Genomic DNA, 14,756 nt, shown 5'->3' with positions numbered 1-14,756 from the left:
TTGCAGGAAGTTACAGGAAAAATTATCCCGTACTCCAAATTCCTCCAAAGTCCTGTGAATGAGAGCGATTTTTGGAGAGTTGTGTAGAGAATGAAGTTACAAAATTTTACCCGAACTTTTCTCTTCTTCTGGTAAAATCATGAAAAGCGTCAAGCGATCACTGGTTGACGTTTTGACAGGAAAAATGCCTTTTTTGTTCCCGTACTTTTTGTTGTTACTCACTTTTTACTCTCACTTCAGAGAGTAATTTTGCTGTTTGACGTTTTTGCAGGATTTTACACGAAAAGTATTGAATCAGAGCTAATGTTTAATGGATTTTCTCGTGCATGGCATTTTTTATACCGGAAGTACCGATATTTCCGCTCCACTGTCATTTAAGAAATTGAATTTATTCTCTTTGTCATAAATAAACAGGCGACGTGTTCAAACGTCCAAATTGCCGTTACTTGTCGACGCGACCAGGGTTGATTTTTGCTTATTTTAAAAACTGTTTCTTGAAAAAGTACAACGTTGAACGCATTTAAAAGCGGATAGCATTTTCGTTTCGTTTTCTTGAATTTTTTTGCTTAATTTCATTTAGTTCGAAAGTAAAATTTTTGCAAATAAGTTCATGTGTTTTGAGAAAATTTTTAGAAAAGGATTGCTTCCCTTTTGAATTTTGAATATTTAGTATTAACCAAAGCTTCTTCATCATTGTTAATTATTCCAATTAACGGTGAATTGTTAAAATTAGAATTTGTTAACGTAGTTGTGTGTTTTATTTTGTGATAAGTGCAACAGTGTCACAATAGTTTCTGCGTAAGAAAGTACAATTTGAATTTATAGAAACTGTTTGATAGTATTTAATAAATATCAAAAATTAAATAGGGTATTATCAAACGATGTATTTATGTTTCCACTTCGAACAAAAATAAGTGTTAAAGTTATACTAATGTATATTAAAAACTAGAACAATACAGCTCACCAATTCGTGAATCTTATGCTGCGTTAAGTAACGTTCACTTAGTTTTGAAACTTAGGACTAATGTCTCCATCAGAAGAGGCCTTCAATAGCAATTAAACCCTTAAAGGGTAACGTTATTTTACATACTTTAAAGGTAACCTTCGTCGAATCGACGAAGTACTTTTTAACTTCCATATTTTTTTTATGAAAATAAACTTTTAATAATTATGAAGCCTAACCAGAAAGAAAACACAGAGGATATTTAGTATTTAAGCTTCTTTATATATATTTTAGAGCAACTCGCTCTTCAGTCCAATGGCGACAAAAATGGAAAAAGAGCAACAGTGTTCGTCAAATCGACGAAGATTACCCGTTCAGGGTAAAATATGTATTCTAACAAACTAGCGACTTTATTTCTAAAAAAAAATCACTTGTGCATATCTATGTATGTACACACGTACATAAATATACGTATACATAGACATAAGCCTATTAGGGAGGTCTTTAAATGTAGAAGGGGCACATTTTTTCATAAGATTTCCTAAGCGTCAACTCGTACGTCGATGCTACTATGGACACCTCTATGGAGACTCAAAAAATTAAACTTATTTTTTTTTTCATTTAATATCCAAAATTGATACTCTAAGCTCGAAGATATCATACATAAATTTTGGCCCCTATTGGAAACGGTTAGGGCGTGCCGCACAGCGGTCAAAGTTCAGATTACCCTAATGAAGACGCCTTAACCTACTCCAATCGGGACCAAAATATATATGTGATATCTTCGACTTTAGATAGAATATCGATTTTGGGTATTAAATGAAAAAAAAAATATATGTTTAATTTTTTGAGTCTCCATAGAGGCACCCCTTTGCGACGCGGCTTAGCAGATTCCCATCGGGTATTACCAATTGGGGGGTGAGACTGAAAAATCGTTCATTTGTTTTTTGAGGACCACCCTAATGTAAATACATACCCATTTATTTATGGTGTTTTTCAGCCTTTTCTTTTTGTGTAAATATTTTCTTTTTTGAATTTTTGATTTTCGAATTTGGCCATGCCAGAAGTTGAAGATATTGGACAAGGCATGCCTGTTCCTCTGCTATGGCGCAAGGACCAGTAGTGAGGGCAAGAACCCCGCCCAGCCGACATGACTAGCCACAGTGCGCCCGATGTGTCTTGCCGGCCTGCACTCACTAATGCTCCCGCAGTATGCGTTCCGTAACAATGTTAGATTATAAGTATCTATTTCTGTGGTGGTGTATAGTTTAGTTTTTAAACCAAGCCAAGATCTTTAAATTTACAAATGCAATGTAATGTATAGTTACATAGGATTTTCATTACATGTCACTTCCATTCTCTCTTTTTCTATTGCAGTGCGACATCTGAAATCTACGCGCATTTAGCCATTAAAAAATAATACAAATCATCAAATGTACAAAAAATGCCATGGAGCTTTCGAAAATTCAACAAAGCATTACAAAGAGAATTAATCGAGAAGAAAAAATCCGATCTTGAATGCAAGAAACTAGAAGGAAGCGCAAGATCCAGATTAACACTTAAAAGTAAATGTTGCCATTGTGAAAGTATAAAGGGAAATCGAAAATTGAATATTAGCAGTAGGGAATTTTTTGGAGGCAGCAAATGTAACTACTTCGGTGGAAGCAACCGGAATTTAGAGTAGCAACGCAGTCAGGTGAAAATTTGTGTGGCAAAGAAAAAAGTTGCACAACTATAGATTGTTGCTTTTGTATAAAATAAAATCGAGTGGCTTCGAAAAAGTACTGCACTGAAAAGATTGAAATGTGAAAGAGTAGGCGCACCGATAGGCGGCAGCAAGTGCAAGGACAGCAAATGGAGCGAACTGGCAAAGTAGCAACGTAGCGACGGCGAAACCTTAGCCGCAAAACGAATTCTAAAAGAAACTGCGACAGCACGTCACAATTCCGCTGTAATAGAAAAAGTTTCACAGCATTTTTCCACACTTTTTTAATTTTTGTGCATGTTTTTGTATTTTAAAGTGGAGAACATACTCCTCACACACACCTACATATGTATATACATACATACATACATACATATGTATGCATGTACGAGCAAAGAAAGGCGCATAGAATTGACAGCTAAAAAGCTTTAGACGTGAACTATGCATTATTTTCCTGTGGTCGGTCAACGCTAAGCTCGTGCCATGTTCCGAACCAAGTGCATAAAATCGTATTTTTTTTTTTGTATAAATTCCTAAGTGTGTTGTGAAAGATATAAAAACTTCTAAAAATGAAAACACATAAATTATGGATACCATGCTCCATGGGAGTTCAGTTGGCGAGAAGATGTACAACAACTCAATCAACTTGGCGTAAATATTTGCTGATTGCCGCCATATTTTTCTTTATACCAGGTAAGTGGATAATTTAATAGCAAAAGTTAATAATTAAATTGTGCGAAAGCATTTAATTTATCCATTTATGTAAAGTAAAAGATGGTGTTAATTTTTTATACATAAATAGCACGGATATTGTACCCTTACATACATACATACATACATATATAGGCGTAAATTTGTACAACAAAGGCATCTGTCCGTCGTAGGAGTAGCTTATGGTAGAACTCATGCTCAAATATCAACGCAGTAAAATGCTGATTTTTTTAATGAAATTTTTATTTGAATACTAAGTACACTGAGAAAAAAGTTGACCGTGCTCCACTTGTTTCAAGCTAAAACACATTTGATTTTGCGCCAAGCGACTTTTGTTAATTTTAAACAGTATAATGAGATTTTTTCATTTGGCCATGATTTCGTTCTGCAATTCACAGATGCTTTTTTGTTAATTAAGAAAAATCGAGAATTATATATTTCGTCTAATGGGATTCGAACCCGGACCGTCCTGGAATCTAATAAAAAGTAGGAAGCATCTTTCTCAGCTACAACCACAACATGTAAGTGTGTGTTCCGCTTGAATCAAGGCCAAATCACGCGATTGGTACATTTGTAAAAATTTGTTTTTGGTTGTTACAGAGCTGCGTTGTTTGGAAATGTTTTAGTAGGCTGAATTCATTCTCTATAAAAATTTCTAGACAACACCATTCTGTGATCGATCAAACAAACATACATATGTTTCCGTTTGTTTAAAAATACTTTTTCAGTTCAAAAATTTCTAATCGCTAACATGGGGAAAACCAAAAAGTTGAAGAAATCATATAACTTTTCTCTCAGTGCAGTCGGACTACATACGGGTATAAAATGAATTTGTTATATTTTCTTGCTACAAGCATCTGTTTTTAAAGTTCTCCCTAATTTTTGACTACTTATCCCCGAGACTAATTATATTGTATAGCACGCCATACTTCAATTTTCAGAATGGTCATCACGTCGCCTGTATGCCTCGGCAGGAGAGCGCCTGATTTCATGCCACTGTGCAACGTGAGGCATATCAAAAATTGTCCAAATGTTGATTTTATTGTAATCATTTTTTTATTGATGCAGTTGGTGTTTACAACTTCCTTTGATTGCGTGTTGGCCAGTCAAAATCAAGTTCCGTTACCCCGTCGTGGTTGTCGCCTGTTGACCAGTAGAACAGATTATGGCAGGCGCGCAGGGTCAAGAGTGCGAATGCGAGTTTTTCGCACTCATGCATACATACTTATATTTATGTGCTCTTTGACTACACGCAGCGGCACTAATAAACTGCTCTTTCATCGCCTTTTCCGGGCTCGCATGCTGAAACAAGTTAAAAAAAATATTTCGACTCCGCTCTCTAGCACTGGTGACGGCAACCGTGACGACGACGGTGGTGGGGTGGTGGTGGTGGTGGTGGCGGTGGTGGTGTAGTCTAATGCCTTTCGCGGTCGGCAATTTGGTTTCGAGTGTGTTTACTGCGCAATGCTAGGACTTGGGGGCGGGTGGAAGGAAGTTGAACATATCCTGCATACTCTACTACACTGCCACTTGGGAGGTGTTTTGCATTGCATTTTCAATCCTCCAACTCTGGGCAATGCGTGTATACGTAATCACGATTAAACTGTCAACGGAATACTAATTAGATTTTGGATGGCTTTTTTGTGGGATTGACGGAAAGTTGCATGCCGGAATACTCATCGGTTCGACAAGCTCACATTAAATGTGTATGCATAGAAGCACGTGAACGCACATAAACAGGCACATTCGTGTGTAAGTATGTACATATGTACCTCTAAATGCAAATGACCGAAAAGCTTTGCTTCTACTTCGAATGGCGTTGTTGGGCGACAGCGTTCGTGGCTTTGCTGGAAAAAAAGGCTTTGACACTCTTTGCAAATAAGTAATTGTGTATGTGCATGTGTGTGAATGGCGTGTTGTGCAAATTTTATTTGAATGCTTTACGGTTGTTTGATTAATGTGTTCACACAAAACGCATACAAACATAATTTATATATATATGTGAGTACATCCTCTCGCAGGAATACACACTGTTCGGTTTTTATAAATTTGACAACGTACTTCGAAATTTAATGCACAGAAGAGGCGCTTGAAATGCTGATTTAGTCGCTGAAAAGGTGGAGAATAATGCGATCATGATGAATTGAGGCCGTTCATCTATTTTTGTTTTGTTTACCGAATGCGTTTTTTATGAGGGATTTATTCTTTTGCCAAAGACTCAAGACTTGATCTTATTAATGGAAGTAATCACCTCTGCAAATCGCAAGCACGAACAATTTCGAACAGAGTTGATTGATTGAAGGAATAATTTCCATTGTTCTTATTTTGATTCAGGCACATTATTATTGCTATGAGCCATAAGCACCGCGATCTCTATGGTGGTCGAGGTGACTACCGGCTACAACCGTGCTAAATGACTACCATCTAATCAGGTTTCCGCTCTACGGTAAATATACGACCTTAGCTTCTGTCCATCTACTGGAAATATGGCACAGTAAGAGCGACGCCTCTGTAGAGTCTAGAGAAGACTGGGTCTATATACTTACTTCCTTGTTGAAGTGGACAAGGTTAGACCACATCTGGTCTTGGTGATTTGTAAGAGCTAAAAGTAGATACCGCCAATTTCACTCTTTCAATGGTGGTGAGTTTAGTTGCAAGGCTTTATTTTATTCCAGAAGTAGATAATAGCTTGCTCTACAACCCGGAAAATGAGTGTCTAGCAGAAGTCTGCAAGTCTCAGCTAGACGCTGAGTATAATTACCATTTGATTTCTTTGTGGTGGTGATCGTATTATTGTGTTCCTTAGTTAGAGCTTTTTGAAGGCGTTCTGCCTCTGGGAGACTATTCATTTCCTAGCAGTGTTTTCCTTTTGGATTTCCGCAATTATTTGTTAGAGGAAGTTAGTTCAAGTTTATACGGATTCCAATAATCCGAAGTCTTTGCCCTATTGAGTAATGTCGAATTCTATGTGCATATGTCCAACACAGATGCTTCTTCTGAGTTGCGCTAGTTTGATGAGACAGACGCTGCCATATTTTTACTATTAAGAGTGAGGTCTAAGACTTCCCCACTAACAGCATTCCAAAATGTTGGTTGTTGCCTTGGTTTATAATTCTTGCACTTATTATAACTACTTATAAACTCAAGCAGGTACTCACCAATTTCGCTGGTGTCGTTGTTCCCCCAAACAGTGCTATGGGCATTTGCATTATAGCAAAGGATTCATGGATTACCGCCAGTAAAAGTGCAGAAAATGTAGCAATTTTGAAGAAAATCGATTATCCTGTTCCAGTTAATAAATCTTACATATTAAAAACAAGCAATTGTAGGGTTCTCTCAAAACGAAAACAAAAAAAAAATTTAACAGAAAAAATTTTAAATGTTATAAAAAAAATCACCAAAATTATAAAAATGTTTGAGTTTCTAGAAAAATGTTGGGTACACAGATTTATAGCTTATTAAATTTTAGTACAATAAAGTGCAAGTTGCAAGTGGCTAAGAGGTCGCGTTGATTTTTGTAACGTTTTGTAAAACTTTCTCTCGCTCTAATTTTATCAATGACATTCCCACCCTACTCCTAAAAACAAAAAAAAAGTGTTATTTCTTTTCCAAATTTCTTTGCAAGTTTTAAGAACATTTTTAGATTTTTAGTAGTATCTAAATTTTGCCTTTAAAATTTGAAGAAATGATTGTTTTTCATTCGCTGGCGACAACAAGACAAAATGGGTGAGAATCGTTGGCCTACAGAAATTCCCTTAAATGCCGAAATGCATTTGTTGACACTCGTCGACATTCGTGGGGACCTATGGATTCTGCCAAATCGCTGTAAAATAAAGCGCGCAATGGCTCTGGTAAATTAGTCAACGAACGTTTTTAGGCATTCACCTACACAACACAATCCTGGTGTCCCCGAATGAGACTTTGACGTAATATAATATTGGCAAATCGTATCCGTGGGCTCGGTTTAGTCACTGGCGCTACGTTGTAATTGCACACTTACGGAACTTCTCATTTGACGGTGTAGAACGCGTTCCTGTCGCAATCGTTCAGTAGCTGCGTGCCTTTTTCATTCTTTCTGAGTTCGACTAGCACGAATCGTCAATGTCTCCCGAACACTAAGGTCGTGCACGCGTTACCGTATTAGAAGCGATCGAGCCATAAGCGCGAAAGAAAAGGAAGCGCCAAATATTTTTATTTGGCGTATTTTCTATAAAAATTTTATAATTTTTGCACAAACAAATAATTTCTTCATATATTTACATCAGCCGTAAATGGTACCGCATAGAACTTACAAGGCAAAAAAGAAATACAACAACAGAAAAACTACTCAAAGTGGACCATCCATTCTCAAGTTATGCGCGGTCTGACGTAGGCAGCTTTGGCATATATACTAGCTACATACAAATATATATTTATTTTAATAAGAATCGGAGGTTATATTCGATGTAAAAAAGCTGGTTTCAATTAAAAAATGAATGCAAATACTACCATGCACTAGTATGAAAACTATTTTGTGGAATTTCGCTACTTTTTGAAGGTGCTTGAATTCTTCATCTTTTCTTCTTGCTTCCAAAAAACATCCCTGTAGGTGGGAGTGTCAAATTTTAGAAAAAAGCTACCTAAAAACTTTTGATAACTGAATTATGAGCCAGAAGAGTAACGTGATAAGGAAAGATCTTCAAATAATAAATGCGGTCCTGTGCTGAAAAGTACATTGCCTCTATGTAGGTGATGCTACCCATTTCAATTTTAGCAATGCATTTTTTTGAAATGCAAGTTACGCTCCCAAGGCCTCTTATATTATAATTTTGAAAGCGGCCCTTAGCTTGCCTAAACTACAATTGTTATAGAAATGAAAAAATATAAATTATATGTATATATATCTAAAATTTAGATTAATTGAAAATGCAAATACCTTCAGGCATATTCAAAATAACTTTAAATAATTGAGCAGCATGCTCTTTTATTGTTGCATATGATCAACAACTAACGAACATACATATTTAATAACTTTTATCAAACAGCAGCTCCCATTCACATAGCCAAGCCAGAATTGAATTCACTAACTAAAGTTATTAATCAAAATTTAAAGACTTATTACATTTACAGAATAGCTAAGAATGGCTGCAGGCTGAAATGTGTTCTGCATAAATATTTTATTCTTCATCGAACTGCAATTTAATAAAAGCATAATACATACATACGTACATACATACATACATATGCAGCATTTGTTTGGTCATAATAATTTGTAAAAGCAGAAAGCATAGCTTTAGGCGCTTAACTAAATTTAAATGACAATCAAATCATAAATACTTGATTTTGAACTTTGCTAGCTAATTTTTGCTTTCAATTTGAAAATTATGCTATTTCGACGTTCACTATTATGAACGCTCGAATGAAAATCTGCCCAAATACATACAAGTAAGTATTTATATGTATGCATGTCTGTAATTATATTTACATGCGCTTTTGCATTCGCCCTACCACATCAAAGTTAATCGTCTGCATGAGTGTATATTAGGGTGGTCCAGAAACAGTAAAGTCGGAATTGTAATGCTCTCACCCCTAGGATTGTTCTATATCGAAAGAAGGATTCCCCAACTTTTTTATTTTGAAATCAAAGTTTTCCAAGTATTTTTATACGGGAAAAATAAATTTTTTCGTAGAAATGTTATAGAATTATTGAAAGTCAATATTTTTCGACCGGAAAACTCTGGTTCTCCTCAGGAGACTTTCAATAATAATACCCAATTGTTTATTTAACCATTTTTTAATACTTACGATTTTTCATTGGTCGCCCCATTGCATTTTTCGGGGTTTTTGTGGGTTTTTGGCGGACCTGTAAATTATAAAAATGGTCAAATAAACAACTGGGTATTATTACTGGGAATCCCCTGCAGATAAACCGGGTTTTCTGGTAGAAAAATATTGATTTTAAACTATTCTATACCATTTCTACGAAAAGTTGTTTTTTCCCCATATAAAATACATGGACAACTTTGGGCGCTTTGAACGACCTCTAAATATTTTTTGATTTCAAAATAAAAAAATAAGTGTGCATTTCTTTTCGGTATAGAACAATCCTAGTGGGTGAGAGCATAAAAATTCCGACTTTACTTTTTCACATGCATTTTTGGACCAACCTAGTGTATATGGCATCGTTTGTATGTCGCAAATCTCATCGGTACTTTACACCTACATACGTTAGCATTAAAGTGTTAATCGCTTAAAAGCACAAAAATATTTTACGTAAAATATTCCAAATCAGCGCTGCTCGGGTGTTGGCGGTGGCCTTCGAAGTCGCGTTGGGTTGTATATGGGCGGTAGGCGTGTGGCGGCTAGCGGTTTGTCTGTTATGTGCCGGCATACCTTTTAAAACGCACTTTGCGGTTGTAAAATTATATTGCGGTCACTACATAAATTTTCGATTTCAGTCAAACGCAGACAAAAACTCCCAACAAATGCGCAATGCTCACGATCACAGAACGAACGCAATGCGACCACAGAATTCAACAAAAGCAATAACCGACTGTGTGGAGGATACAACTGAAAAATTTGTTGTTTTTATTTGCATCGGCTGCCAGTAAACAAGGCGAACAATAATGGCAGCAATTTTAAAATTACGAACACATATGTATGTACATAAATATATGTATGTACTAAAGGGCGGGCCATGCGCTAGCATTCGGTGAGAAAATAAGTGCTTACCAGAGTGAAAAAAATAAAATAAAAAATTAACTCGAAAGGTAGACGCCGAATGGCTATAGTTATTCAAGCGAAACTTTATTCCATGCCATGAAAAACTGCTTCTCATAAAAATAAAATCGCCGTTCAGAGTCGGCGTAAAGCTGTAAGTGCCTCCCCTTTGTGTGACGACAGCAAGGCGCACGCCACAAATCGAAGGAGAAGCTCGGCCCAACACTGACATATGTGTAAGCGCCTATCTAAAATTATTATTTAAGTTTATTCCTACCGTACAGGGATTCAAAATATGAAAGTTCTTTTACCCTATAGCATTTCTAGCTGTCGAGAATAATTGCGATACTTGCGGCCCAGAGCCAATTTATTAGAGGCGCGTGCTATTACCTAATAGCTGGATTTTCTCCTGTGCGATTCTTAATGTGAAAATTATGTATGTATCTATTTATCGTAATCCTTACTGTCATTGCGCGTAAGATTTGTTAGTGTAATTTTTGTCTTTGTATTTCTATTATCAACCAATATGAATTCGTCTTGGGGTAAATTGTATTTTTTTTTTATAAAACAACAAAAAATATACTCATTTCACGCCAATAAAACATTCAACAACAGACGAAAAGATCGAATGAAACTCGATTCGAGTCGAATGAAATAAGCTGACTGACAGCTGTTTTCTATCAAATAGATTTTAAATTGAAAATGCGAACTAAATTAGATTACATTTTAAATGCTTGAAGTTTGTAGCCCATTTATTTGGCAGTCTCCCAGAGAAACCTATTGCTGACGAAAAATATTTTTGAGGTGTTGGAAGAGAGTCGCCACCTGTTTAAAAAGTTCAAATTCAAAATATTTTATAAGTTAAATTAATTATTATAATATGGGTGTCAATCGAAGGGGATTTGAGAATTTTTTTATTTCTAAACTGTATTTAGCGGGGTTGCCACATGTTTGAAAATTAAAATGCCACTTAATTCATCAGTTAATTAAAAATATGTATCGTAGTGACCGGCGAAGGTGGCTTAACAAGAGTTTAGCTTGAAAGTACTTTTGACGAGGGCTGCCACCTATTTCAAAGGTCTAACTCAATTAACTAATTCAAAAAGTATATGAAATATAAGATACCGCAGCCAAACGAAAGAATGTCAAGAAATCTTTAGGTTTGAACTTTTCGAGTGTTTCAAGAGAGTTGCCACGTGTTTAAAAAGTTAAATTCAAAATTTTCAGTAAGCTGGATGAATTATTAAAAAACGGGTATCCATCGGAATGGGTTTGAAAGTAATTTATCCCTGATCTTTATTTAGTTGGGTTGCCATATGTTCGAACAATCAAATTCGAATAGTTCATCACTTTATTGAAATACATGTGTATCACAATGTCAGACGAAAGAGATTTAAGAAAATTTTAGTTTGCGAATACTTTTGAAAAGGAATTTAAAAAATGAGAGGTCGAATTAGATAGCTTAGCCTGTCGATGTATGATATGATAAAGTTTTATTTTTTTAATTAATTAACTTTTTTCATCGGTAAATTCGATGAAAATAAAAACATGCACTATGCGATACTGCTCTTCACTCAGAAACGGCTGCACGGTTTTGATGCAATATGGCACTTTGATCTCTTATAACCCTGACTAATATTTTTTTATTTTTAAAAGTTTTTTGAAATTCAATTTTGGGCATTTTAACGCCATGCGGGTTCACTAGCTTTTCTGAATTTGCTCATTTTTTGATGAATATGTTATAAATGGTCGATAGTACAGCCTGGCATGCTTTATTATTGGTGTTAACTGTTCTTTATTATCTTTTCAAACACCGACGAATTTCGTCATTGATTTCCATCCTATCCTCTTGGCATTTGCCATAAGCGGTGAGCGCTATGCGGCACACAACATCTAATAATACATGTGTGGGTAACAGCGAGAAATAATATTAAAAGCGGTCAAAATATTTAACATCTACTGTCTGTGGCACGCGTACCATAATAAATGGAAAATGGAGCGGCATGGCGGTGAAGGACAAGTGTACGCGAGCGAATTTAGCGCGCTAAATGGCAATAATAAAGCTTATGTGGGCATTTGAGCGCCGGCGCATGTGTGCGCATGGGTGTGCGATGGGTAATAAAAAATTCAGCTGGGCCCGACGTATTGCTCCAAATCGAGCGCACGCTTGCGAAATTGAATATTTCAATTGTCTACTTTTAGGCGTGATCCCCCGCACTTTCGCGCGCAACTTTTTCTACTTGCAATGATTTTCTGGTGGATTTTATTGGCTTTTGTTGCATATTGAAATGTGATAACGGGCTCTCCGCGGGCAATTTATGATTGCCGCACGCAATTGTTTGAGTTTTCTACTCGTTGTTGAGTGCGTATGGGTATGCACATATTTTTTGTTTGTTTTGTTTTATTTGTAGCTATTTTACTAGAGCCACTCAATTGACGGCATATTCGCGTTTTTGGTTTTTTTTTTTTTTTCAACATTTCATCACAAAGCCGGTTTCGTTCCACTGTTTAATAGCCAAAACGCTTTGTGCAAATATAAAAATATTTTTCAAAGTAGGGTATGAATTTTTTATGAGCTTCAAGTACATTTAAATCAATCTAAATATGTTGAATTGTTTTTGAATCAAGAAATTTACTTTGGGCTTGTGACATTGATTATTGAATAAGTTATAAAAACTAAGAAATCTTGAAAACTTTTATTCACATTTTGAAGGTATTTTGAAGAGCATTTGTGCAAGTTATTTAGTGTATCCTTGCAAAATAAGCTGCAGACCAAAACTCTCTAGATGCAGACCATTATGAATTGCGAAATATTTAGATATTTTTTATATTGACTTCTGTTCATTATTTCTGCACATTTTCCGGTAGACATCAGAAATGAACCATTACTTCGGCTGATCGGAATCAAATTACTTCCGCTCAGCCACAAATAGTACTTCAGAGTGAAGCAGAATTCAAAAATAGGGCAGCAACCGCAGCAAAATGATACCGCAAAAAATGAAAACACAAAAGTTTCAAATTGCTAATAACCAAAACGTGCAATACAACTCGACAATGGCAATAAACAACACTAGCTCTAGCAACAACAATAATAGAGTATTGTAAAAAAAAAAAAGAAAGCAAAACTTTCTGGCTACGATTTCCGCGCGCCTATAAAGACATTTTTTTTTTGTCGGCTTTGCGAATGGCTAATGGTCGCTCCTTGATGTGACAGTGACGGCAATTTTAGTAGCAATAACATTGCGAAATTATCGATTACATCATCAATAACAACTATCGCAGGACGGAGAGGGCAGCTACGTTTACTACGAAGATCATCATCAGTCATTGTACGAATGGCAACAGAAAAACTTTATTCCAAAGGAGAAGTATTTCAGATTGTTTGCTTTCAACTAACATACTTACATACATACATATACTTTTATATTGCTTAACTTTGTCGTCATTGAAACTAACTATCACCCAATGAAATAGCACTGGAAATCTGTGTAGGTGCTCTTGTAAATTTTAGGAAATTTTAATGATTCACTGGATTTGGTATTCTTGCGTCCTTAAAGTTGTTTACATTTGTACTTAAAATTTTGTATTTATGTACATACTTGCGGTTCACTCTTCCCGATACTTATTTTTCATTTTAAAACTTTCTAATTGTTGTTCATGTTTGAAAAATGTGTGCGTGGAAATACTTTCGGGCAGCTTCTGGCATATATGGGTCATTATTCAATAAATCGTACACCGTTATTTTTAGTGTCACTCTCTTCTCTCGGCAGAAAGAAAAAAATGCAAAGGCATTCTCCTTGCATTTATTTCAATCAATGGAGTTCCAGAAATAAGTACCTACAATAAAAAATAAATCAAGTATTTTGAATAATTTTAGCCTTAAAACGGTTATTTAGTCATTGTCACTCGAAAAATCATAATTATTTTTTTTAATAACTTTGGAAAGTTTTCAAATTGAATGTTTATATTAGAGGCAATGAGCGTTGGCATCAAATAAAGTATATCTATGAAATTTCAAGAGTGTACAACGAAATTAAAACATGGCAGCATGCATGATATCTGTCATAGCTATTTTGAAATTTTTTTTTTTTTTTTAATTTTAATAATTTAAAATATGTATGTACTTCAAAATGTAAAAGTTAGACCTTGAAAATTGTCTTCCTGCGAGAGCAAATTAATCTTTTGTAATATAAAACTAGCGTGTCACCAAATGAAAAAATAAAAAATAAAAATTACATTGAGTGAAAGAAACTAAAATTCCATTTTTACATTTTTTATTTGTACACTGGAAATTCCTTCATGTACATGTGCAAAAGTCTTTCAAGCCAATATTTAATTACTTTTAAATAATATAAGTTTTAAGTTAAGGCGGGCGAGCAAACGTGTTAGATGACTACGAATGGTGCTACGGGGCGTATACGTTACATACGCAACTAGGGTATACATAATGTGACCAACCGTACTTCTTCCGAAAGAAGTACAGTACTTCTTTTTTCGCTCTTGTACTTCGTACTTCGAATTTCAGTTAAATGTACTTCTATGCGATATTTGGTCGCTTGATGTTAAATGTTTTTGCGCCAAAAAGTGCGAAAGCGATTCGAAAACTGTCGCTAACTAGTTACAGAATCTCCCCCCAGGTCCTCTACTTATCCGATCTTCTGGACGATCGTCACATGGCCTGGGCGATAAATTAGTTCA

General features: G+C 35.5%; 1 protein-coding gene across 1 annotated transcript in view; it reads left to right on the top strand.

The window, feature by feature from the left end:
• Nucleotides 1-2,312: 2,312 nt before the first annotated feature.
• LOC108368794 (uncharacterized) overlaps nt 2,313-14,756 on the top strand; it is a 47,262-nt gene continuing 34,818 nt past the window's right edge. Inside the window, exon 1 of the mRNA XM_017623712.1 lies at nt 2,313-3,341. Coding sequence (XP_017479201.1) covers nt 3,218-3,341 — 124 coding nt within the window. The 5' untranslated portion in view covers nt 2,313-3,217. The remainder of the gene's footprint in view (nt 3,342-14,756) is intronic.

Source organism: Rhagoletis zephyria, unplaced genomic scaffold (genome assembly GCF_001687245.7).
Source record: "Rhagoletis zephyria isolate East Lansing unplaced genomic scaffold, Rhagoletis_zephyria_1.1 Rzeph_scaffold_03320, whole genome shotgun sequence".
NCBI lineage: Eukaryota > Metazoa > Arthropoda > Insecta > Diptera > Tephritidae > Rhagoletis > Rhagoletis zephyria.
This window is presented reverse-complemented; position numbering and strand designations above follow the sequence as displayed.